Below are 23,894 nucleotides of genomic sequence, written 5' to 3'. Positions count from 1 at the left end.
TGCGGCGTGTGGGCTCAGTAGCTGCGGCACGCGGGCTCTAGAGCACAGGCTCAGTAGTTGTGGTACGTGGGCTTAGTTGCTCCGCGGCATGTGGGATCTTCCTGGACCAGGGCTCGAACCCATATTCCCGGCATTGGCGGGCAGATTCTTAACCACTGTGCCACCAGGGAAGTCCCTGAGATAATTCTTGCAGTGGCACATTAACCACCAACAAAATTCTGTTAGTGACATCCCCAAACCATGGAACTTTATTTTAAAATTTTTTTTTAGTTTTTTTGGCTGTGCCACGCAGCTTCCAGGGGTCCTAGTTCCCCCACCAGGAATTGAACCTGTGCCCTTGGCAGTGAAAGCAAGGAGTCCTAAGCACTGGACCGCTAGGGAATTCCCTAAACCATGGAACTTTAAAGTTAAAATTATCATCAACTGCTGGGAAGCATAAAAATAACATTACTATTAACAGGGTATGAAAATTAGGTTTTTAAATTAAAAATAAAACCTGGTTACTGTTCTCCAGGAAATAATATTTCAAATACACAGCTGTCCCTTGGAATCTGTGGGGCACTGGTTCTAGGACTATTGTGGGTACCAAAATTTGTGGATGCTCAAGTCCCATATACAAAGTGGTCTAGCACCGAGGGCTGACTGTGTAATCATCTCCAGATTAGCTACCAAATTTTTTTATATTTAAGATGTGGGGGACAGAAATTAACATCATTTTACGTACAGGTATATTTACCAAGCTCTCAATCTTCTAAAGATTTAGAAGGCTCGAAATGTAACAAATTTAATATCATTTAAAGAATTTCATGGAATCTTAGTTTTAAATTATAGAAAACATCACATCTAATTAACTTCTATTACATACAATTTAAAGAAATACCTTGAGGTGTGTAATTCATGAATTAGGAAGTAGCAGTTTGATTTTCCAATTTGAACTTTTAATTTAAGCCCTGAATGCAATTCTATACAGAATTTCTTGTTCCTTTTCATTTTATACAGATGTTGGAATTTGTTCACACTTTTCTCTTATTTTCATTTAAAACATACCTAATGTTAACTTACAGATACCATGAGTCATACTTTTAGTATCAAAATAAAAAGTTTTATTTATTTAAAAATGTTAAAAACATGATTCCTTTAAGAAAAAAATTCTTACAGTTTTAAATCCATAATAGGATTCAGAGCAATGTTTGTCTGTTTGAACCACCTGGGGTCTTCTTTAAAACTAAATTTTGGGTCCACCCTAGAGATTTACTGAATCAGAATCTCTGAGGATATGGTCTAAGAATGAGTTTTAAAAATTCTGTCAGGGCATTGTTTTTATACTAATGTTTGAGAGCCACTGATTCAAAGTGAAAACCAAGATGTGACCCTGGGTGGTTTCACTGAAGATAGAAAATAATTTAGGGAGTCCAGTCAATCCCATAATGGTCTGTAAGGTAATCTAAGACTGCTGATGTGCTTGACAAAGCATTAAATATTCTTTTTTCCTGCCTCGAAGTTATCTTTTCCATCATGTACATTAAATGTTGATGGAAACACATATAAGGAGTTCCAAGTTCAAGAGCAATGTCAACCCAGTCCCAGATGCATTTCAGTGGGGTTTCCTCATATCCAGCAAATATGGCCGGGTTGGCTAAGAGTCCTCTTGCAACCATCACACCTATAAATTAAAGCACATCACGTTTGTCCACACATTAAGAACTCATGGTTATGGGGTCAAACTCAATGAAACAAACTGAGAATATTCAAAAATAAAGTATTATTACAAGGTTTCACAATGCCCTTGTATTAGACTAATTCTTATTAAAGGATTCATTTTGGTATTTTTTATAACCAATTAAGTGTAAATGAACTCACAAGACTTTTTTTCTTATATTTTAAAGACTTCTACATTAAAAAATTAGTTTTCCGGATTTTCTTAAGAGTAAATCTGGAATGTTATAAATTGGGTTTGCCTGAAGTTTATCTGCATTCTCTCATCCAGCAATAGGTATCACAGGGCTTGGTATGCCAAAGTTGAAGGGGATAATGAAACTGCATAGCAGTCTGTGGTTTCTTTGGCTCCTATGACCACTCTTGGATTCACGAATTCTATAGGCTCTAGTGGTCACTAACTGGATGAGATGGTGGCAGAGAATTAACTGAACTAATTTACTCCAATTAAAATAATCTGTTGTTTCTAAGTAGATGGATTAACATCATTTTAGTAAATTGCTTGGCTTAAATTGGTAAAACAGGAAAATATGGTAAAACAGGAAAATAATTAACATTATTCTCCCACCCCCACTTTTTAATTTTTCTGCTAATTAAAAAACAAAAAACCTGAAGTAATTATTTCTTACCATCTGTCCCAGTAATATGCCACACATTTTCTGCTTCTTTTAAGCTTCTGATGTCTCCATTAGCAATTACAGGTATAGACATATTTTCCTTAATTATTTTAATGGCCTCATAGTGAACTGGCTGATGCCTTTCTTCAACAGTTCTTCCATGGACTGTAATCCAGGAAACCCCTGTCGCTTCAGCCTTTCGACAAAGATCTACAGTTCTTGTAAGGTCATCATGGATCCTATAATTTCAAAATCATATCTATCTTTTCACAGCACACAAATCTTAATGCTAACATCAATAAACTAAATAGAAAAATATTTCATCTGTTACATTATTTAGTTTAGCTATGCTATATCATGTTATCACCACGTGCCCCTATCAGTGAGGTTTTGTTCAGGAATCAGTTCCCATTCAAGACCCTGAATTTAGCTATTTCACTATCGATAACAATAGGATGACAAATAACTTTTACCCAGTGCTCCTCTCTTTTGGCTTTGATAACTGAAAGATTCATCAAAGTACTGTCACAGATGCACTGAAAGGTGCTATCTTAATATTTGCTGTGCATGCTCCAATCCGCAAGTGGGAGAATTATAATAATTTATCTTGAGATTTGTTTTTAACCTGTCACCAAAAGACTAATTTTTAGTTTATTTTCTTTTCACTGTTGAAATTTTAGTGCAAATATCATTCCTATTTTCTACTCTTGGTATCAGGAATGTCTCTTAGCATTAGTTAATTAAATAGTACATGGAAAAAGTTGTTTCTCTTGGGAGAGAGTTTTTAATAATAAAAGGATATTTTAATTTTTCTTTAAAAATGCGAAGAAGAAATTGTTTTGGATTATAAATAAAAATTATGGTATCTATTCATTTACTAAATGTTTTGTTTTAACATTTTCATATACTAGATGCCTACTTACTAAGAGTAGACATCTCCACACCTTCAGACAAAAGGAATATTCTTTTATTTCCTGAGTAATGGACTATCTTGTCAGTAGATTAAAATATTATCTTTACCTTATTTTAATAGATACTGAAAATCTGGGATTTTCCACTTGATTTCTTACTTGTTTCACCATGTCTCGAACAAGCTCTGGATTGTTTATTAGGCAAGCTCCATAACCTTCTGCCAATGCCCACCTTCATAAAGTAAATACAACAACAAAGAAATTGTTATCAGTTGGAAGAGAAGATACAATTCTAAAAGCACAGTAAGTGCATTTATTATTTCTCTACCTAGCAACCTGGAATGGAACCAGATTTTTAAAATTCATAGATCCAACACTTCTAAGTGTATTGAGATTAGGAAAACATGTTCCCAGATCAAGAAATACTTAGGGGAAATGGTTTTCACTGGCAAGTGAGAAAATTAAAGTTCATTCAACCGAAACAGATTTAAGTATTTGTACATGCAATTACTTCAGATTTTTTTAATTCCAAATTTGATGTTCATTGTACATAACAAGAGGTTTTTTTAATCTTAAGAGGAAAGATATTTTTGGCTTACAGCATTCCAATACCACTAAACAGCTTACTGAACTCTCCTAATGAGTATTCAAATATATCTAATCTGATTTGGATTATGCTATACATAAAACCTTGATTTTATTCTTTGAACACATTTTGAATTATTGACAGATAATCTAGTATAGTGCCAGGAAGGTAGGGATGTTATCGTCAAAATAAGTACATCCTATCAACACCCAGTTACTCAGACTCAACCAAATAACTATGGTATAGGAAGAAAAGGTAATTATAAGAAGGTTTTCTTATAATTGAAATTAAGTAAGAGAAAACAAGTGATCTCCCAAATCATAGAATCATAGTGTTTAGAGCAAGTATGTCTGACAGAGCAGTAAAAATACATTTTAGGGATTGCCATAAACATCAGTCTCACATAATTACTTATGGATGAGGTTCAAGGCAGATCCACACATAAAAATAATTCTAGTGATGAGGTGAGACAAAAACTTGTCAAGGGTCTATATATTGTTGTAGCCATCAGAAAATATCTTTGCATGTATGTTTCTAAATAATATTTCCTTATTTTTTCTTGCTTCTTATTTAGAGCTCAAGTTCTTTATCTCTATTTTCCTTATTTTTTAATTTTTGGAATACCAGAATGATAGTTTACCATGTTCACATAGTTTTTCCTAATCTTTTTGAAAATTCTTCCAACTTCTTTGAGCTTTACCTCTGAGGACAACCACAGTTAATGTCTATTCCATTCGCATAAGGACAGACTATACGAGCAGCATCAGACAAAATTCTTGCATCATTAGCAGCAAACTGAACAATCAATGGGCAATCACCTGATAAAACAAATAGCTCAACATTAAAATTCACAGAAACACACACACATGCACACGAGATACCAAATTCTAATGTCTGTACAGGATAAAGTAACAATTTTTAGGCTAAGAAGCATCTGTTCAAACAAGATAGCATTAAAATAATTTAAAATATTTTAAATTACATGCAATTTAGATTTGGTACAAATTCAAATAGGAAAAAATTTGATAAAATGAAAAGTACAACACTCTTGCCAAACAGACCCCTTTCCCAAAGGTGGGAATTAGCTTACTGCATTCTAGAACAATTTTATGAATACCTATAAAATTTAAGCAAATGTGAACATTCTATGTACGTTGCTATCCATATTGTGTTTTCCCCCGGATGTATCTGGGACCTGTATTCAGACCTATTTTCCTCTTTTTAGTGGCGTATTCCACTGTGATGGGTGGACCATAGATTATTTTTCATTTGCGGCTCTTGCAAACAATGCTGCAATGAAGATACTCCATATACATGCTTTTGTGAGTATATTCATGAAGTAAATTCCTAGGAGTATGTATAACTGCTGGGCGGGCATCTAACATTTTGAAAGACATTATAAAATCTTCTTTCAAGAGTTTACCAATATAGATATACACCAGTGTGGATGACAGTTCTGATTTCCTTACAACTTATCCTACACTGTATACCCAACAGCATATTTTTTTATTTGTAGCCTCTCTCTCCATATTCTTTGCGTAGTTCTCTATGTACAATTCTTCTTTTAGTTGCTCCTTTTTTCATATTATTTAAATTAAAAAAAATAAAACAAAGAAATTAGCTCTGCTATCATAAACATCAAAAATATTATAAATATTTTCCCCAGTTTTTCATTTGTCTTTGAGAATATCTGTGCTCTTTTTTTATATATAAAAGTCTAAATTTTAACACAGCCAAATGTATCAGAGCTTTCCTAGGTTTTAAAGGACACATTTTTCTCATCTTTGGGTGTTATAAATTCTGAATAGATGTATTTTAATTTTCCTAAAGTTTTTTTTGAGGACTACCTGTATCAGATTCACTGGGTGTTTACCAAAATGCAGATTTCTGGGTATCGCTCTAGTTCTACTGACTCAGAATTTCTATGGCAATCCACTGATTTACAGGATTATCTAAGGGATAGGAGAATTTGCTTTTTCCTGAGGACGTAGGTAGGGTGCTTTCTCCTTTGTAACTCAAGAGAGTTATAAAATTTCAATCTAACAACCATTTATTGGTCAAATATATTTTCAATGCTGTGCTAGAAGCTGAGGATACAAACCAACAAGAAAGAATTCCAACCCTTAAGAAGCCCACAGTCTAGTGGGAGAGACAGGCATGTGAGGAGGAAATTACAGTACAGTAGGATTAAGTACAACAAAAAGCCGGGGCTTGCGAGACAGGACATGAATGGAGGGTGATTAGGCAAGTTCCTTGGTCACAGTTTTAGAGCATTAAGAAGCATGAACTGTCCTTTCCCAGGGGGATAGGGATGCGGGGATAGGCCTGACTAAGAAGGACATTCTAGGTAGAGAAGTGTGAGAGATTAGGGCATGTTCAAGGACTTAAAATAACTTAGTGTGTGTATATATATATATATATATATATATATATATATATATATATTTTTTTTTTTTTTTTTGCGGTATGTGGGCCTCTCACTGTTGTGGCCTCTCCTGTTGTGGAGCACAGGCTCCAGACGCGCAGGCTCAGCAGCCATGGCTCACAGGCCCAGCCGCTCCACGGCATGTGGGATCTTCCCTGACCGGGGCACGTACCCGTGTCCCCTGCATAAGCAGGCAGACTCTTAACCACTGCACCACCAGGGAAGACCCAATAACTTAGTATTTTGAAGAATAAAGTGGGTGGGCCATGGAGAGAAACTAATGGAAGATAAAGCTGCAGAACACGTATTCAGAGGCCAGATCATGAAGAACGTTCTATATTGTCCACACGTGCTGGAATTTTACTCCTTAGGTCAGTGGCTCTCAATCATTAACAAGCTCAGAATCACCTGGAGGGCTTTTTAAAACACAGATTGCCCGACACATACTCAGAGTTTCAGATTCAGTAAGCCTGCGGTGGAGTCTGGAACTTCCATTTCTAACAAGTTTTCAGATAATGCTGATGTTAACTGGTCTGGGAAATCACACTTTGAGAACCACTCTTTTAGGTGATGAGAAGTCTAAGGAAGATTGTGAGCAGGAAGAAGTGATCAAATTTACATTTTAGAGAGGTCACTTGGGGCTGTCTGGAGGGTAGTTTGAAATGGGATAAGACTGGAGGCAGTGAGATAGGAATCTAACCCAATAGTCTAGGTGAGAGAATGGGGCTGACTAAAACTTTGATATATTATCCATAGTTTACAAGGTACTGAATAAAAGCATATTTTTTAAAATTTATAAAAACCATAAGAAACTGAAAGATTTAAAAATAAAATCTCCGAATTGTGTTGTCTCTGATTAGACAAGAGTGTTGAGTTTTGTTGTTTTGTTTTTAAAGTTTTACAAAGGCAGCAAACTCTAGCTTTCACATACCTTGGTTTGTGGTAAATTCACTGTCTCTGGCTTTTATAGATCTGATAAAATCAGCAGCAACTATCATTGGCGTATAGCACAGATCGCAACTGTATTTTCTTACCAGTGTTCTAAAAGCCAACCTGAGAGCATATAAAACTTTAATTAGGCATTTAGAAAGCACCATAATCAGAGTTTAGTTTAGTTAATTATTAAATATTTAATATTTATTAGAGAAAAGTTCTGCCTATGGGAAAGTGCAGTAGATGTACTCTTCCCTATCACTCCTGCTTAGTATAACTAAGAGCTCTGGATATCATAAACAAAACAAACGTATGGAAACTCTGAAAGGCGGCGAGAAGAGAGCAGGCAGGCTAGTGACCTCGGGCAGGACCTAAGGAACGACAATGGTGAGTTCCCTGGGTTTTCTCGTTGCCTCAAATATCCCAGATTTGAAGCTGAAGAAGCTGGCAACCTGGAAATAGCAATGGGTGCAGACAAAAACAGCCCCAGCAAAAGCCTGCTCTCTAGCCAAAGCACCAAGAAAGGGGCAGCCTAGCAAGCTTTAAAATAATAATGGCTCTACTCCAGCCCAACACCAGCGAAAAAACTGTGGCCCTCACCTCCACAAGCGAAAGTCGAGTGGGGAGCTTACACTTGTACCGTTCCAAAGCTGTCACAAAGTTCTCCAACACCCCTCCACGGTGGTGTTAGAGAAGGCCAGGTAGGGAGCTGGGACTTTAATCCCTGCTGGCCAGTAACAAGGAGGGTATCAGCGGAGACCATCTGGGGAGCCTGGAATTCCACACCAACCCTGCAGCAGTGAGGTGCCCTTCTCCCTTTCTCCGGGAGTAGTGTTAGAGAATGCTTAGTGAAGAGCCAGGACTTTCATCATTGCCCAGCAGTTACCAGGCCACCCCCTGCATGGGGAGCTGGAACTCTCACCCCTGCTCAGCAGTAATGAGGAGCCTCGTGCCCCCGGGGTGTCAAAGGAGACCAAGTGGAAAACCTAGGCTTCTACCTCCACCTGAGAGTAATGAGGTGGTGCTTTCTCGTCCTTCCCCTGCTGTGGTGGTGTCAGAAAAAGCTAGTTAAAACAGAAGTTTCAATATTCAGAATCAATCACTGTAATCCATCACATTAACAGACTAAAGAAAAAAAAAACACATGATTGTATCAATTGATGCAGAAAAAGCACTGGACAAAACAGCATTCATGATTTAAAAAAAAAGCCTCTCAGGAAAACAGGAATAGAGGGAACTTTCTCAACCTGATAAAGGACATCCACAAAAAATTCTACACTTAATATTATATTAGGATCTTTATATATATTTTCCGTAAGATCTTATGGAAAAACGCAAATGAACTTTTTGGCCAACCCAATTATAGGTGAAAGAATACTTTCCCCCCAGATCAAGAACAAGGGAAAGATGTCTGCTCTCATCACTCTTATTCAGTACAGTGTTGCAACTTCTAGTCAGTGCAATAAGGCATGAAAAAGAAACAAAAGGCATCTGATGGAAAGGAGGAAGTAAAACTATCTCTATTTGCAGATGACATGATTGTCTACTTAGATAATCCTAAGGAATTTGTAAGAGGGACGTCCTAGAACCAATAAGTAAACATAGCAAGTTCACATAATGTAAGGTCACCACACAAAAAGCAATTTTACTTCTATACACCAGCAATGAACACATGGACGCTGAAATTAAAAGTACAATAACTGGAGTGTAAGCCTTACAAAATATGTTCAGAAAATGTACGTTGAAAACTATACGACCCTGATGAAAGAAATCAAAGAAGATCTAAATAAATGGAGAGACATACCGTGTTCATGAGGAGACTCAACGCAGTAGGGAATTCAGTTCTCCCCAAATTGATATGCATTTTCATACAATTCTTACGGAAAATCCAGCAGGATTTTTTGTAGGTATAGAAAAGATCATCCTAAAAAGTTATTTGGAAAGGCAAAGGAACTAGAATAGCTAAAACAATTTTGAAAAAGAAAAGTGGGATTTATTAAGTTTACTTAATTTGAGGACACTATATAGCTACAGTAATCAAGACTGTGGTATTGGTAGAGGGACAGACACATAGATCAAGGGATTAGAACAGAGAATGCAGAAAAAGAACCATACAAACATGCTCAACTGAGTTTTGATGAAGATGCGAAAGTAATTCAATAGTGGAAAGACAGCCTTTTCAACAAATAGTACTGGAGTGATTAGACATCCACAGGCAAAACCAAACAAACAAACAAACAAACCTCAGCCTAAGTCTCACACTTAGACAGAAATTAATTAAAAATTATGAACTTAAATGTAAACCATAAACTAAAAGACTTTTAGAAAAAACATAGGACAAAATCTTTAATATCTAGAGTTACATAAAAATTTCTTATACTTGACAACAAAAGCACAATTTGCAAAAGGAAAAACTGATAAAATGGACTTCATCATTAAATAAAAACTTTTGGTCTGCCAAAGACCCTGTTAAGAGGATGAAAAGACAAGCAACATGCTGGGAGAACATATATGCAAGCCACATATCTGACAAGAGTAGTATCTAGTATAGAGAATTCTCAAAACTCCAGAGTAAACACAACAGTAACAACAAAAAAAACAAACAATCTGATTCAAAAATGGGCAAAGGGCTAGAAGAGACATTGTGCCAAAGAAGATATACAAATAGCCAATGAGCACATGAAAAGATGCTCAACATCACTAGAAAAATACAAATAAAATCACAGTAAGTCACATCCATTAGGATGGCTATTAAAACAACAACAAAAAAACCCTGGAAGACAACAAGTGTTGATGAGAATGCTGAGAGACTAAACTCTTGGGTACTGCTGGTAGGAATATAAAATGGTGTAGCTGCTATGGAAAATAGCAGGGCAATTCCTCAAAAATTAAAAATAGATTTGTCATATGATCTAGCAATTCCACCTCTGGGCATATACCACAAAGAATGAAAGCAAAGTTTCAAAAAGATATTTATATATCCATGTTCACAGAAGCATTATTCCCAAGAGTCAAAAGATGGAAGCAACTCAAGCTGGAATGAATGGATAAACAAAATGTAGTATATACATACAATGGAATATTATTCAGCCTTAAAAAGGAAGGAAATTCTGGGTCTTCCCTGGTGGCGCAGTAGTTAAGAGTCCGCCTGCCGATGCGGGCTACGTGGGTTCGTGCCCCGGTCCGGGAAGGTCCCGCATGCCGCGGAGCGGCTGGGCCCCGTGGGCTGTGGCCGCTGAGCCTGCGCGTCCGGAGCCTGTGCTCCGCGGCGGGAGGGGTCACAACGGTGAGGGGCCCGCGTACCGCAAAAAGAAAAAAAAAAAGGAAATTCTGATACATGGTACAACATGGGTGAACCTTGAGGATATTATGCTCAGTGAAATAAGCCAGTCTCAAAGAGACAAATACTGTCTGACCACTTAGATCATACACATACCAGGCAGTTGGCAGCATGAGGACTCAAGCCCGGACCCTGGTCCCAAAGCTAGGCGTTTGAAGATCCCATGTGGTGGGGTGGTCTTACTTTTAAGAAGTCAGAGCATAAAAAGGAAATCACACCTAAGCTCATTAACCATTTAACAATACTTACTTTGAATATCGCACCATTGGGGCGCAGACTTTTACCAGCTGCCCAGAATGAAGCATTTCTATTGGATCATTTTTTCTTTCTTGACATGTTGTGGTTTGCATGCAGTCACTCTTCATGAATACAGATTTGTTTCAAATCTGAAAAAGATAACCAGTTTGCGTAGAGAAAAGGCACTCACTTTCACTTGATGAATCCCATCATTCTTACAATTTCAATTGCCAAGAACACGTATTTTTCATCAGGTTTTGTGGGCTTAGGAATCTTCTTAGCTTCTTTTCACAGTATCGAATAGGATACTACTGAATTCTGCCTCTATTTATAAATCACAGATAGTTTTCAGCACACTGTGCAATTATGACATTTATATTCTGTACAAATTACCCTTGTTCAAGTCAAACACTAACAGTTTTGAATTCTATACTTAACCCACTACTGTAACATTTTCTGCTCAAATTTATAAATGATCAGGATGTGGAAAACCACAAGATATCTTCCTAGAATACATATTACGATTTTCCATGTTACTTTTTTAGATTTTACTTTGTTTGGCATTGATTAACCAACAAATTTGATTTGAATAATTTCATATATAGTAATGTGTATGTCTGGCACTTTGAAATACCTTGTTTTATCCAGGAAAGTTAAATGGCAGTAACAGAACAACTTTAAGTAGTCAGCATTTCAAAAGATGTACTGGTTTATTTATTTATTTATCTAACATCTTTATTTGAGTATAATTGCTTTACAATGGTGTGTTAGTTTCTGCTGTATAACAAAGTGAATCAGCTATATGTATACATATATCCCCATATCCCCTCTCTCCCATCCTCCCTATCCCACCCATCTAGGTGGTCACAAAACAACGAGCTGATCTCCCCATATATAAGAATATGTTTACTCTTATTCTCAAATCCTATTCTTTTTATTTGAATCAGAAGGCAAACAAACATTTAATTATTATTTTTAAGCATTTAAATGTTTCATGAACATCGTTTCATGAAAATCTCAATTGTAATCACATAATTGCATAGTAAATCACTATTATACCCAAAGAGGGAGAAGTGATTAAATTAGGCGATTCCTGTGTTTTATAGTTGCTATACTGTACTTAAAATCCTATCATTTCATAGTGTTGGCTGCTTTCCATATTCCAATTTTGGCCTTACCAACTTAAAAATATATATGGGCCAACTTCAGAAAGGTCTAATTGCTCCACATGCAATTTCTTGTTTGGCTAATCCTGAAAGTACTGTTATAACCTAAATATAAACCAATAATTTCAATTTCCTTAGGTAGAATGTACAGGTGGAATAAGATAAGCTAGTTCTACTGATCACTGTTCATCACTTTATCACTGTTACTGTTTAACTTAATATTTAGAGAGTTAATAGCTTATTTTTTTAAACAAAAGTTCATGATTAGAAAGATGTAAGCCACCTACATAGGTAAAGTATAAAGCAAAAGAAAGGTAGTCGCCTTTTCATGAATCAAACCTGTCTCATCTCCCTTGCATTCCAGATCCTGGTTATGCCATCACAATCCATCCCTACGCACTCAAGTCAGAAACTTGGGGCTTGTCCTTCACTCTCCATCTCCTGCAGGTGTGTCAACTAAGTGGTACCTTTAATGAAACCTTGAGCCCATTTTCACTGGCTCACAGAGTCTCTGTACTCATAATCCCCCATCCTGATGACTCTGACAATCTTCTTGGAATCCCAGTTGATCTTATTTTTATTCATTCAACAAATATCAAGTTTCTGCTACATGTTGGGAACACAGATGAAAATATATTTTCTGTGTCCTTGAAAATGTATTAGACAAACTTACACAACACAATAATGCTAATACACTCAAACACAATTTAAGCACTGTAGAAATAACTGTCTAGAGAAGTGAGGGAAGTCAATAATGGATGAAGGGGGCTTCCCTGGTTGCGCAGTGGTTGAGAGTTTGCCTGCCAATGCAGGGGACACAGGTTCGTGCCCCGGTCCGGGAAGATCCCACATGCTGCGGAGCGGCTGGGCCCGTGAGCCATGGCCGCTGAGCCTGCGCGCCCGGAGCCTGTGTTCCGCAACGGGAGAGGCCACAACAGTGAGAGGCCCGCGTACCGCAAAAAAAAAAAAAAAAATGGATGAAGGAAATCTTGAGCTGACACTACATGGGAGATGGGGAAGTGTCCAGTTACAGAGAACATGTAAAAAGCCACAGCAGCATGAAAATGCTTGATGTTTTCAGTGAACCATTAACAACATTTCAGGATTGCTTGAGTTGTAACTAGACTAGAAAGGGCATGAGAGGGCCTATACACCAGGTTAAGATATTTCAGATTTTAAACTGTAGGGCCTTGGTTCTCAGCCATTTTTCCTCCTCTGTGGGTGATTTTTACATATGCACTCAACATGTTAACTTGTGCAAATGACATACTTCCATGGGCATATATTTTTGTGTAAGTTGTTTGTCTCTCCTTGTATACTAGTTGTAATGGAAAAATTTTAGCAGAGAAATGACATGGTCAGATTTCTGATTCAGAAAGATTTCGATGGAGGGATTAGGGCTGTTAGTAAAATATCAGTAAGGAGCCCACTGTAGTAGACCAAGCCGTGTGTAATGAGTATCTGACCTGGGACTCCAGGAATGAGGATAGAGGAAAGGGAACACATTTAGGAGCTATTTAAAAATAAAAATAAACTAGCAAGACATTTAGGAGGTGGAAATCACCTGATGACAGCACGTGTTGTGTAATTAAGAAAGAATTCTAGGATGATGTGTACACTTCTGGCTTTAGAGATTGGGCGGATGGCCATTCCAATCAATGAGACAGAGAACCAGAAGGAGGAACAGGCTTTGGGAGGGAAACGAGTCCACGCTTGGGCACACTGAAGTTGAGGTGCTCAGGGGATTTCCAGGTGGTGATGCCTCATAACTGGTTATATAGATATGGTACTAAAGAAAAAGCTAGAGATAAGTCTTTAACCTTTAGGTAATATGTTGAAACTAAAAACATGGACAAAGTACTTATGGATGCCATATCTTGTAGAAATCCTTAGAAGCACCAACATTTAAGTAAAAGGGGGGAAAAAAAGAATGTAAAGGAGACAGAGAGATGAACTCTGGAGCTGGGAGGAATAAATCTGAAACGTGATATTCAAAAGAGAGGGAATAGTATTACGAAGGAGGGAGGGGATAAACATATTAAACATCACAGAAGAGTTAAGTAAAGACTAAAACGTGTCCAATGGCAACTAGGTCATTGTGACTTTAGCAAGAATAATTTCACTCTTATTCATTCTTTTTTTTTTTTGCGGTACGCGGGCCTCACTGTTGCGGCCTCTCCCGTTGCGGAGCACAGGCTCCGGACGCGCAGGCCCAGCGGCCCTGGCTCACGGGCCCAGCCGCTTTGCGGCATGTGGGATCTTCCCGGACCGGGGCACGAACCCGTGTGCCCTGCATCGGCAAGCGGACTCTCAACCACTGCGCCACTAGGGAAGCCCTTATTCATTCTTTTGTTGTTGTTGTTAAATAATTTTTATTGTTCTTCTTCCTGCTGGTTATGCAGGCAGCCACAAGTGGTGCATACATGACAGCTTTCCCTTCAGGGCTTCATGACTCCACTTTAAATGAAGTTTTCTTTATTTTCACATTTCCCTCTTTTGATCAAGATCTTTCCTCAAAAGCATTGCTGATCAAGAGTCAGGTTGTCCATATTTAGTGGTTTTTGTCCCTTGGTACCAGGAAGGGCGTTTCCTGGTTGTCATGTCCCACGTCAGAGGGAAAGTGCATAGCGACTGGAAACCACTGAAGCCACATTTGAGTAACAAGGAGGAGCATGAAGAAGAACACTCAGGAATTTCCCATCTAAAGTCTACATTCCATCTAGGTTGTAAGCACTGGAGGTCATCTTGAAGCACTGAGCTAGAGTCACCCTATTGAGTAAGCTGTTTCTACAAACGTTTAACAGGCAACAAGTACAGAGCTTAAAAGTAATTATGCAAAAACAGTAATTATGCAAGGCAGAGTTAAAAGCAATATGACAAGTCCAGTTTGTATGATGGTAGCCAGCTAAATAGATCAAAAGACCATAGAGTATCAAGGGGAATTTGTTGTAACCAGTGCACTTGTTCCCTGACCTTGTGTAACTGAATTTCTACCTCTCCAGAGGTATTTATCCATGTGCAACAGGTGGTACTTAATTCATTCTTGTAGTCCCAGTACATGGCACGAAGAAGGCCTCCCTTAATACATATTTGCTGAATGAAAAAATCAGTAGTTCTTAATCCTGGTTGTACATTAGAATGATCTGGTGAGATTTTAGGAAGCAGGATGCCCAAACCATACCCCAGAGCAATTACATGTGAATCTCAGGGCGTAGGATGCAAGCAAGCATCAGTGATTGTTAAAGCTCTCCAGGTGATTTTAATGGGCAGCCAAGCTTGGGAATAAACAAATCCACGTCCTCCAAGGCACCTGGTAACACTGTTTGTTTAAATGGGTTTCTACCTACCTATTCGCTCCTCTGGGATAAGACAGGGATTGAGTCTAATGTTTGTACACTCATGCTGGTACATATAGTAGAGACTCAAACTCTTCATTGAATGAATGAATATTATGTAACTTTTCTAAAAATTTTCAATGTAAAAGCCAGGGAAGGAAAAACAATCCATAATTCAAAGATAATACTTATTCATCATTAATATTCAAAAATTATTGAAGTCAAATTTTGTGTATTATAGATAATGAAACCTAATGTGAATCTCAGCACACTGCCCTTGGCGATTTGTGAGACCTCCATTCAGAACATTCAATCCTATTCACACCGTGACTGAAATCAAAGTATATTAGGGGAAAACCTCTGTGACAGAGAGAAAGCATAATGCAGTGTAGTGAGACATACTTGCTTGAGTTGCTACGGGCATCTAATATGTTCGAACGGCATTTGGCACAGCTAAGTACTACTATCACATTCTCGAAAATCCGTTAGCTGAATCAAGAAAAACTTTAGCTCTGGCACTGGGAAAAATAGGTTCCCTGCATACATACTTACTGTACACGAAGGAAAAGTTAACGTTTCTTTTTTACGTTAGAAATGCTTAACCTTCTCGCACACGTGTGGTTGACCTGTTAACTTACTAGTATTTATCGTGAGAGAAATACAGGTGAATACTGCCGATGTTAACAGCGGAGAAGATATAACGGGAACTAACCTGATGATTTTACAGCTCCAATACTGTTAGTTGAGAGATGGAAAATCCATCAATTTGTGACAAGGAAAAGTCTGGCGTCGCTCAGGACTGAAACTAGGCGGTAGAAAAAGCCTAAGGTCACTGTCTCATGGGAGGGTAGCAGAGACTGAGTCCCACTTATCTATTCCTGGTTCAGTCTTCCTACTTAACCGACTCTCGGCTGTCCCTAATTCTCCCCACTTTCATCCCTGGCAACTTTCCTCCCCAAGCTTTTCCCGCCTGCCTTTATCCCAAGAACGCGAAGCAAGGGTTGTGATAGATACAGGTGGGTAGCTATTAACGCCCGCCAGCTGTGCTTGTGGCGTGCACACGAAGCTACCGGAAACCTCCGTTCTCTTCTAGTGCTTCCATCGAGAGGTCCCATTCTCAGGTTAAATACTTGCTTTAGAGGTGAGCGCTGCCGCCACGTTCCGGCGCTCACCTGTTCTTCCGCCCAGGGAACGCCGCCAGCCCCAGGAATGCGGCGGGAGACGGGAGAAAGCGCCGGCCCCACGACCTCAGCTTCCCTGGTGCGCTGGGCCCTCGGCACCCACCTACTCTGGGCCCCGCGCCGTTCCCAGCCAGGGTCGGCACACCAGCTGCAGCAGATCGGAATCTCCAAGACAGCCGGGTGGGCGGAGCTGGCGGCGCCGGGATTCTGCGTCATGACCTGGGCGGGGCGCGTCGCTGCTGACGCCATCTCCCCGGCACCTGCCAACATGGAAGGTGGCGACGGCGGCCTCGCTCTGCCTGGCCGTCCGGCTCTGGGCTCCGGAGCGGCTGCAGCGACTGTCCGGGAGCTCCTGCAGGACGGTAAGGAGTCGGGGTCTGGCCGGGCCATGGGGTTGGGGGATTGTCCTGCTCCGCACCTGGGCCCAAGTGGTGGACTCAACCCTTCGCTTTGCGGAAAGTTTTCCTGTCTCGGCGTGACCACTCCCCTCCGCCCGGCCCCCTGGCGTCTGGGTGCTGGCCTAGCCAACTTGTTTCTCCAGGAGTTGCTGTCCCCTTCCTTTCCTGGGAAGGGAAAGGGTGTCCTGGGGACACCTGATTTCTGGAGGCTCCTCATTTCAACTCTTCCCTCCACGCTCCTGGGGTTTCGCTGATGTCCCGAGTTCCCGCCCTCGGTGACCCACTGCTACCGCAGTTCTTGACGAAAAGGTGAAGCGTTTGATTCCATGAGAAGTGTAAGACCTAGAGCAGATTACAAGCGCTTGATGAAGGGGGTCTCATTTTTAGGTAGAGTTGGAAACATCCCCCTGTTAATAAATTTTTGGACTGCACAGGTGGCCCCACTTACAAGCTCGCTTGTTTTTTTTTTTTTTTTTTTTACAAGTCGTTTATCCACAGCCATACGTGGGGGAGGGTTGGGAGCATTCGTTCAGGCTGGGATTAACTATACGTATTGAATATAGCAATCAAGTTTATTGATAGTTTTGGATAGAAGTTTCTAGAAATAAGAGGATAAGTTAGACATAGTATATTTGAGAAGCACATAAAATTGTATTAATGAAGTTAACATGCCCCAAACTTCTTTTCTTTCAGAATAAAGTTCAAATATCTAAGATCCTTCTCACCTGTTCTTAATTTTCTTCCCTAATCTCCATCACGTTCAACCTTGTATTAAAATAATTAGTGTACTTAATCTTTTGTACTTCATTGTAAAACCCCTTTTTATATTCTGCAGAGTTAATAACAGTAACTTGCCTACAGTAGGTGCAGAGTAAGTGGTTTTTAAAAATTGAACATCACAGTAAAGAAGCATATGCACACATATGTAGACCCAAATAGGTTCTAAACGAATGAAATAAAGTTCTAAAGTACTGTTTGTTTTCTGTGTTGTATGTTTTATTATTGCCCTTAATTCCTTGCCTTCTGATTATAATTTACATACTTTTGTCAAAAGTTACTAATGATGTTTTCTGAACTAGATCATGTTCTCTAGGTTAGGATCTCTGGCTAATGCATCTTTGTACCTTAATTTAAATTCAGGTTAACCAAGTTTTGAGCTCCTGATATATACGCAATTCCCACCCTCAAGTAGCTCACCATTTTGGTAGGAGAAATAGCCCTGTAGAGTTAGAAAGGTAGGCACCGTAATATAGTGTTGTAAGAGTAGCAGTAGAATTGTATACGAAGTAAAACATGAATACAAAAGAGGATGATAACTGGGAGTGGTTTAAGGGAGTGTCAGGAAAGGCTTTCTAGATGGAGTTGGTTTTGAGGTGTAAATAGGACGTTCCCAGGTGAAGTGAAGGAAACAGTACATGCCGCGCATGGGTATTTATTTCAGTTGGGTGCATTCCAGTAATTGTAATCAGTTTTTGGAGGGTAAACAGTCCTCAATTCTGCTTTCTGTATTTTCCTATTTAGTTCTCTTTCCCATCTTCCACAATAATTATTTAAATCTACTCTTTTCGAACCACTCCCTTCAAGCTCGACAAATGGTTTTCAAGTTCCCTAAAAAAAAAAAAATCTATTAGATATGCGCTTCTTCCATTTCTTGCGGTTAAACGTATAAACTAAGCCTGAACCTGCAGTCATTCTTTCTTCCTTCTTTTCTGTTGTATTTTCAATTATAAAAGAAGTGAAGTCTCCATTCCCTCCTAAGGACAGTCCCTCCCCTTGGTGCTCTGGATTTTCTTCCTGTCTCCTCAAGGACCCAGTTACCCTCATTCTATGCCATTGAAATCGCTTTGCCAAGGTCTCCAGTGACTTTCTTGTGGATAAATCAAATGGACACTGTTTCGGTCTTTCTTACTTGAACTTATGAAAGGGTTCGAATGTTTTATTGAAATACTTGCCTCATGTGGCTTGTTCCATTTTTTTTTTAATTTCCTAATTCTCTAAGTGTTCTTTTTCAGCTTTCTTTAGATGCTTGTCGTCTTCATTTCGCCCCTAATTCAGTGGTTCACTCCACTCTTCCCTCCCACAACATTCCTAAGGAATTAAACATTTCCATCAGTAACAGTGATCCACTGTGTCAGGGGTCTGCCAGTGATAGAGGATAGGATTGGTCAGCAGATGCATAGTTTGAAATTTTGTGAGGTGTTTCTGATGTGCCTCCTATAGGCATGAGAAAGCTAAAAGAGAAGCACGAAGGACAGTCTGTCTTCAGATGCCAAATCCAATGGCCAGTATTCAGCCTTCATTGCGTTTGATCTTTATAAGACCTTTGACACTACTGACTTTCTTTAAGCTGTCCCTTTTGGTTTTTTGCTGTTCTCTCCTGTTTTTTTTTCTCTCTGAACACTTAATTTCTGTGATTGCTTTCATTTCTTCTATCTACCCCCATATTTTGGTGTTTTCCTGCTTCTGAGCTCTGTCGTTCCCGTTTTCCTTTTTTGTGCATTCTAAAATGTCTTCCTAAATCATCTGGTCTTTTTTTCATAGTTTGAAAATTAATATGTATACAAATATACACATATGGCCCGTACTCCTCTTCTGAGCTATAGAACCACTCTCTACTGGACATTTCTCTCTTGACAGTGAACAAGCACTACTAATTCTACATATACAAATCTACATATGAACAAATAGTATAGGTTCTGCACATGAAAAAGTGAAATGAATTTTTTTTTTTAACCCCTCTCCTCTAACCTTTTCCTCTGGTAGTCTCTGTTACCATTAATTGTATGTGGTAAGTTAGATGTGTGCTTGTTCCCACGTAGGTTAGATGTGTGCTTGTTCCCACGTAGGTTATCAGTTCCTTGGAGGCAGGGGTACATTCATGTTCATCTTTATACAAAGATTTCTGTTGGACTGCTTTATGCAAAACTGAATTCCCTATGTCAGTTAATCAAGAAACTTGGGAATCATCCTTTAATTCTTGGTTTACCTAATCACCCATCTTTCAGCTTGTCTGTAAGTCCTATACATTATGGTGTCTGAATATTTGTCAAATTTGTCACTTCCTTGACAGTCTTACTGCTACTATCTTAGTCTTCATCCTGTCACTTAGGCTGTTAACATAACACCTTACTGGCCTCTGTGGCTCTATTCCATGGGTGTGTACATAAATTAGCGTCCTGGGAAAATAGAAGAAGCCCTGATTTTGTAGTGTATGCTAAATTTCATGGTGTAAATACCCTTACCATGGTCAGTTTTTTTTTTGCGGTACGTGGGCCTCTCACTGCTGTGGCCTCTCCCGTTGCGGAGCACAGGCTCCGGACGCGCAGGCCTAGCGGCCATGGCTCACGGGCCCAGCCGCTCCGCTGCATGTGGGATCTTCCTGGACCGGGGCACGAACCCATGTCCCCTGCATCGGCAGGCGGACTCTCAACCACTGCGCCACCAGGGAAGCCCCCATGGTCAGTTTTAAGATACCTACATGTGATGTCAGCTGGCTCACAGAATTCCTGAGAGATTAACAGTTGGCTCTCAGGATCCAATCCGAGCCAGCCCCAGCGCACCACCGAGTGGCTAATCCCTTTTCAGTCATCCTCCATACAGCTGCCAGAAACTGTTCTACAACACAAGGCTAACAGAGCTCTTTCTTGGCTTTAAAAGCTTAAATGGGAAATAGTCTGAACATTTTGAATATTTTACCAGCCTCTTTTCAAACTGCACCCCAACCTTCCGTTGGAACCTCAAATCCTATCATTCTTTACCCTTTCTGCCCAAAACACACTGTGATCTAGACATACTTAAGTCAGTATTATCCTTATTCCTCAAAATATGCCATTATGTTTGCTGCCTCTAAACCTTCCCTCTTGGAATAGCCTTCTCCACTTGTCTGCCTGACAGGATCCTTAATTCTGAGAACTACTTGGCAAACTCGAAGGAAATGGGGTTCTCAGAATTAAGGCCAAAGTAGCAGTTTCCTTCTTTCAGTCCACTACACTTTGAGAGTAGTCAAGAATGAGTCTTTGCTATTAGCAGAATGATACTTCCAGCTGATACATAGATTAATTCATGCATTCAACCAGTATTGAACACCTGCGATGTGTCAGGCATTGTTCAGGCTCTATGGGTGTGGTAGTACACAAAGCAAACTCATGGGGTGTACATTATAGTGGATATAGACAATTGAAGTTTTCTTATAAGTACTCTATTTTATAGCTTGTTAGTTTCATAATCTCTGTCAAGGCAGTCTTACGTATATCTACCATATGGCTAGGAGATAATTGTTTATGCCTACATTGACTTCACTTCTGTGTATCTATTTTTCGTTCATAATTCTCTCCACTTTCCTTTCACCCACAAATTTGTGGATTTCTGTACAGAAAGGTATCTTCTTAACATCTAGCATCACTTCTTGTTTTAAAATTTTTATTTATTTATTTTTTGGCTGTACCGCGTGGCATGCAGGATCTTAGTTCCCTAAGCAGGGATTGAACCTGTGCCCCCTGCAATGGAGGCGCAGATTCTTAACCACTGGACTTCCAGGGAAGTCCCTTTTTTTTCTTTCTCTTACTGGTCTACTTCCAACATGGTTTCTCTTTCCATTTATTTATTTCACCCAGAAATCCAAAATTTCAGTAATACCTGTAAGTTTGCATTTGCCTACTTCTATTAAAATTTCAGATTCACTTTATTATAACAGTATTTGTGCATCAGTCTGGAGATGCTGGAGACCATAATTATCAAATACAGTCAGTTTTCCTATTGTCATTGTCAGTGACCTTGTTTTCTTGTGTTAAAAGCTGTGGTTCGTAGTTTTTTTTTTTTTTTCAATCTTTTACTCAATATTTTCCTTTTGACTCACTGATTAAAAACTAGCTTTTAGGAATATGCATAGTAGTCCAGAGCGTGGGCTCTGCAGCTACACTGCCTGGGTTCAAACAGTGAAGTTGCACAAGTTGCATGTCCTGTCTGTGCCTGTCTCTTCACCTGTGAAACGGGGAGAATGATAGTTCCAACAGGGTTGTGTGAACATTGAATGAGTTAGTATGTATAAAGTGCTTATATCAGTGCCTGACGCGTAGTAAGTTCTTAGTGAATTTTACCAGTCTCTTCTGCTGTTGCTACCGCCTCTTCTCATTTACAACAGAAAGCCTTTTCAGTACTTTCTGGTGTATAGAAAGACCTCAAAATATGTTAACTATGATTATAATTGTTCTGTTGTTTAATATCTGTGGTTTGGTGCAGTGTAATTAATAAGGATTTTTTTCTTATTTTTTTTCCCAGAGTGTTATAGTGATTTTTTAAATGAAGACTTTGATGTAAAAACTTATACTTCTCGATCTATTCATCAAGCTGTAATTGCTGAACAGCTAGCAAAACTTGCCCAAGGAATCAGTCAGTTGGATAAAGAACTGCACTTACAGGTAATTCCAATTTTCTGGATCATACAATTTATTCAACGCAGAGAGATAATATATCATTTTTATAATCCTTTTATTATTTAATCTAAATGCATATTTACATGAACAAATGTATATTTTTCCAAGTATATCTTTGAAAAGTTTTCTGTAAACTACTTTTTGTTATTTGAAAAATGGATATACCCATCTCTCCAAAACCTTTTATTCATACTTTGTTTTCATCATCTTAACTGATATGGAGAGAGTATAGGTAGGCAAAAAATAGGATGTCTTTGATAAAGATAATAGAAAATAGAATTTTGGAAGCAGAACAGTGTGAATAAGACAAACTGGGATGTTCCCACCAGCAGTTCACACTTTATGAGCACAAAATGTAATATTTGATGAAATTACAGAAAGTTGATAAATTTGTGGTGGATAGAACACAATGAGGGGAGTTAGGAGATAGGTCCAAATCTCAGTTGTGCTGTTAACTTTCATATCATGTAATGCCTTTGAGTCTTGCTTTTTTTTTTTAAAAAAAAGGAAAAAAACCTATGGAATGGGTTGGAGTGAATAAGGGGGAAGAGGAGATTGTAGTAGAAAATCTTGAAGGTTCCTTCCTCTTCTACTATTCTGTGATTTTTATAGGGTGGTTTTATGGTGTACTTTCTAGTGTTGCCTTTCTTTCTGAGTAGGCACTTAAATATTTAAATGAATGAACAAATTGCATGAATAAATGAACTATTTTCCAGGAAACCTAGATCTGGTATAATGAGACATGTTCCCTTAAGTTTTTCGTGTCTTACTTTATCAATTAAAAGAGCAGTTTGGGGCTTCTCTGGTTTCGCAGTAGTTAGGAGTCTGACTGCGAATGCAGGGGACACGGGTTTGAGCCCTGGTCCAGGAAGATCCCACATGCTGTGGAGCAACAAAGCCTGTGTGCCACAACTACTGAGCCTGCGCTCTAGAGGCCACGAGCCACAACTACTGAGCCCATGTGCTACAACTACTGAAGCCCGTGTGCCTAGAGCCTGTGCTCCGCAACAAGAGAAGCCACCACAATGAGAAGCCTGCACACCGCAACGAAGAGTAGCCCCCGCTTTTCGGAACTAGAGAAAGGCTGCGCGTGGCAATTAAGATCCAGTGCAGCCAAAAATAAAAATAAATAAAAAATAAATAAATTCAGTGGTTGAGAGTCCGCCTGCCAATGCAGGGGACACGGGTTCGTGCCCCAGTCTGGGAAGATCCCACATGCCGCGGAGCGGCTGGGCCCGTGAGCCTGTGCGTCTGGAGCCTGTGTTCTGCAACGGGATAGGCCACAACAGTGAGAGGCCCGCGTACCGCAAAATAAATAAAAAATAAATTTATTAAAAAAAAAAGATAGAAGTATATACTATAGACAGTTCTTTAAAAAAAAAAAGAGCAGCTTAGTTCAGACTGGGGTGACTTTTAAGGTCAGTTTAAAATTCTGATTATATAATTAGAGATCAATACTTATTGAGAAACATTTATAGGACAGTTTTAATTGTCAGGCTTTGCTTTAGGCTGTGCGGATAGAAAAATGAAAACATTTCCTGGCTCTCCAAGTATTCACAGACCAGTGGCAGATACAGACAGAAATAATGACAGGCAAGTGATGCCTTTTTTAAATAG

The 23,894-nt window shown here is 39.1% G+C and overlaps 2 protein-coding genes across 3 annotated transcripts in view; one reads left to right on the top strand and one right to left on the bottom strand.

Annotated features, from left to right (window-relative positions):
• Nucleotides 1–953: 953 nt before the first annotated feature.
• On the bottom strand, nucleotides 954–16,618 carry DUS4L (dihydrouridine synthase 4 like). Of its 2 annotated transcripts, XM_082662281.1 has the most exons (8): nucleotides 16,439–16,618; nucleotides 15,979–16,071; nucleotides 10,778–10,914; nucleotides 7,187–7,308; nucleotides 4,531–4,648; nucleotides 3,354–3,476; nucleotides 2,346–2,572; nucleotides 954–1,663 (listed from the first exon to the last, which is right to left on the bottom strand). In XM_082662281.1, the coding sequence occupies exons 3-8, from the start codon at nucleotides 10,891–10,893 to the stop codon at nucleotides 1,404–1,406; spliced, it is 966 nt and encodes a 321-aa protein (XP_082518407.1). In that variant the 5' UTR covers nucleotides 10,894–10,914; nucleotides 15,979–16,071; nucleotides 16,439–16,618; the 3' UTR covers nucleotides 954–1,403. The 2 variants fall into 2 exon arrangements, with proteins under 2 accessions (XP_082518407.1, XP_082518406.1); XM_082662280.1 differs by lacking the exon at nucleotides 15,979–16,071.
• Nucleotides 16,619–16,710: 92 nt separating this feature from the next.
• The window catches only part of COG5 (component of oligomeric golgi complex 5), a 285,669-nt gene continuing 278,485 nt past the window's right edge, over nucleotides 16,711–23,894 (top strand). The window contains exons 1-2 of the mRNA XM_082661812.1: nucleotides 16,711–16,809; nucleotides 22,123–22,262. Coding sequence (XP_082517938.1) covers nucleotides 16,716–16,809; nucleotides 22,123–22,262 — 234 coding nt within the window. The 5' untranslated portion in view covers nucleotides 16,711–16,715. The remainder of the gene's footprint in view (nucleotides 16,810–22,122; nucleotides 22,263–23,894) is intronic.

Source organism: Grampus griseus (genome assembly GCF_964374135.1).
Source record: "Grampus griseus genome assembly, chromosome: 9".
Taxonomy (NCBI): Eukaryota; Metazoa; Chordata; class Mammalia; order Artiodactyla; family Delphinidae; genus Grampus; species Grampus griseus.
Note: the sequence above shows the minus strand (reverse complement) of the source record. Positions and strands in the feature narration are given on the sequence as shown.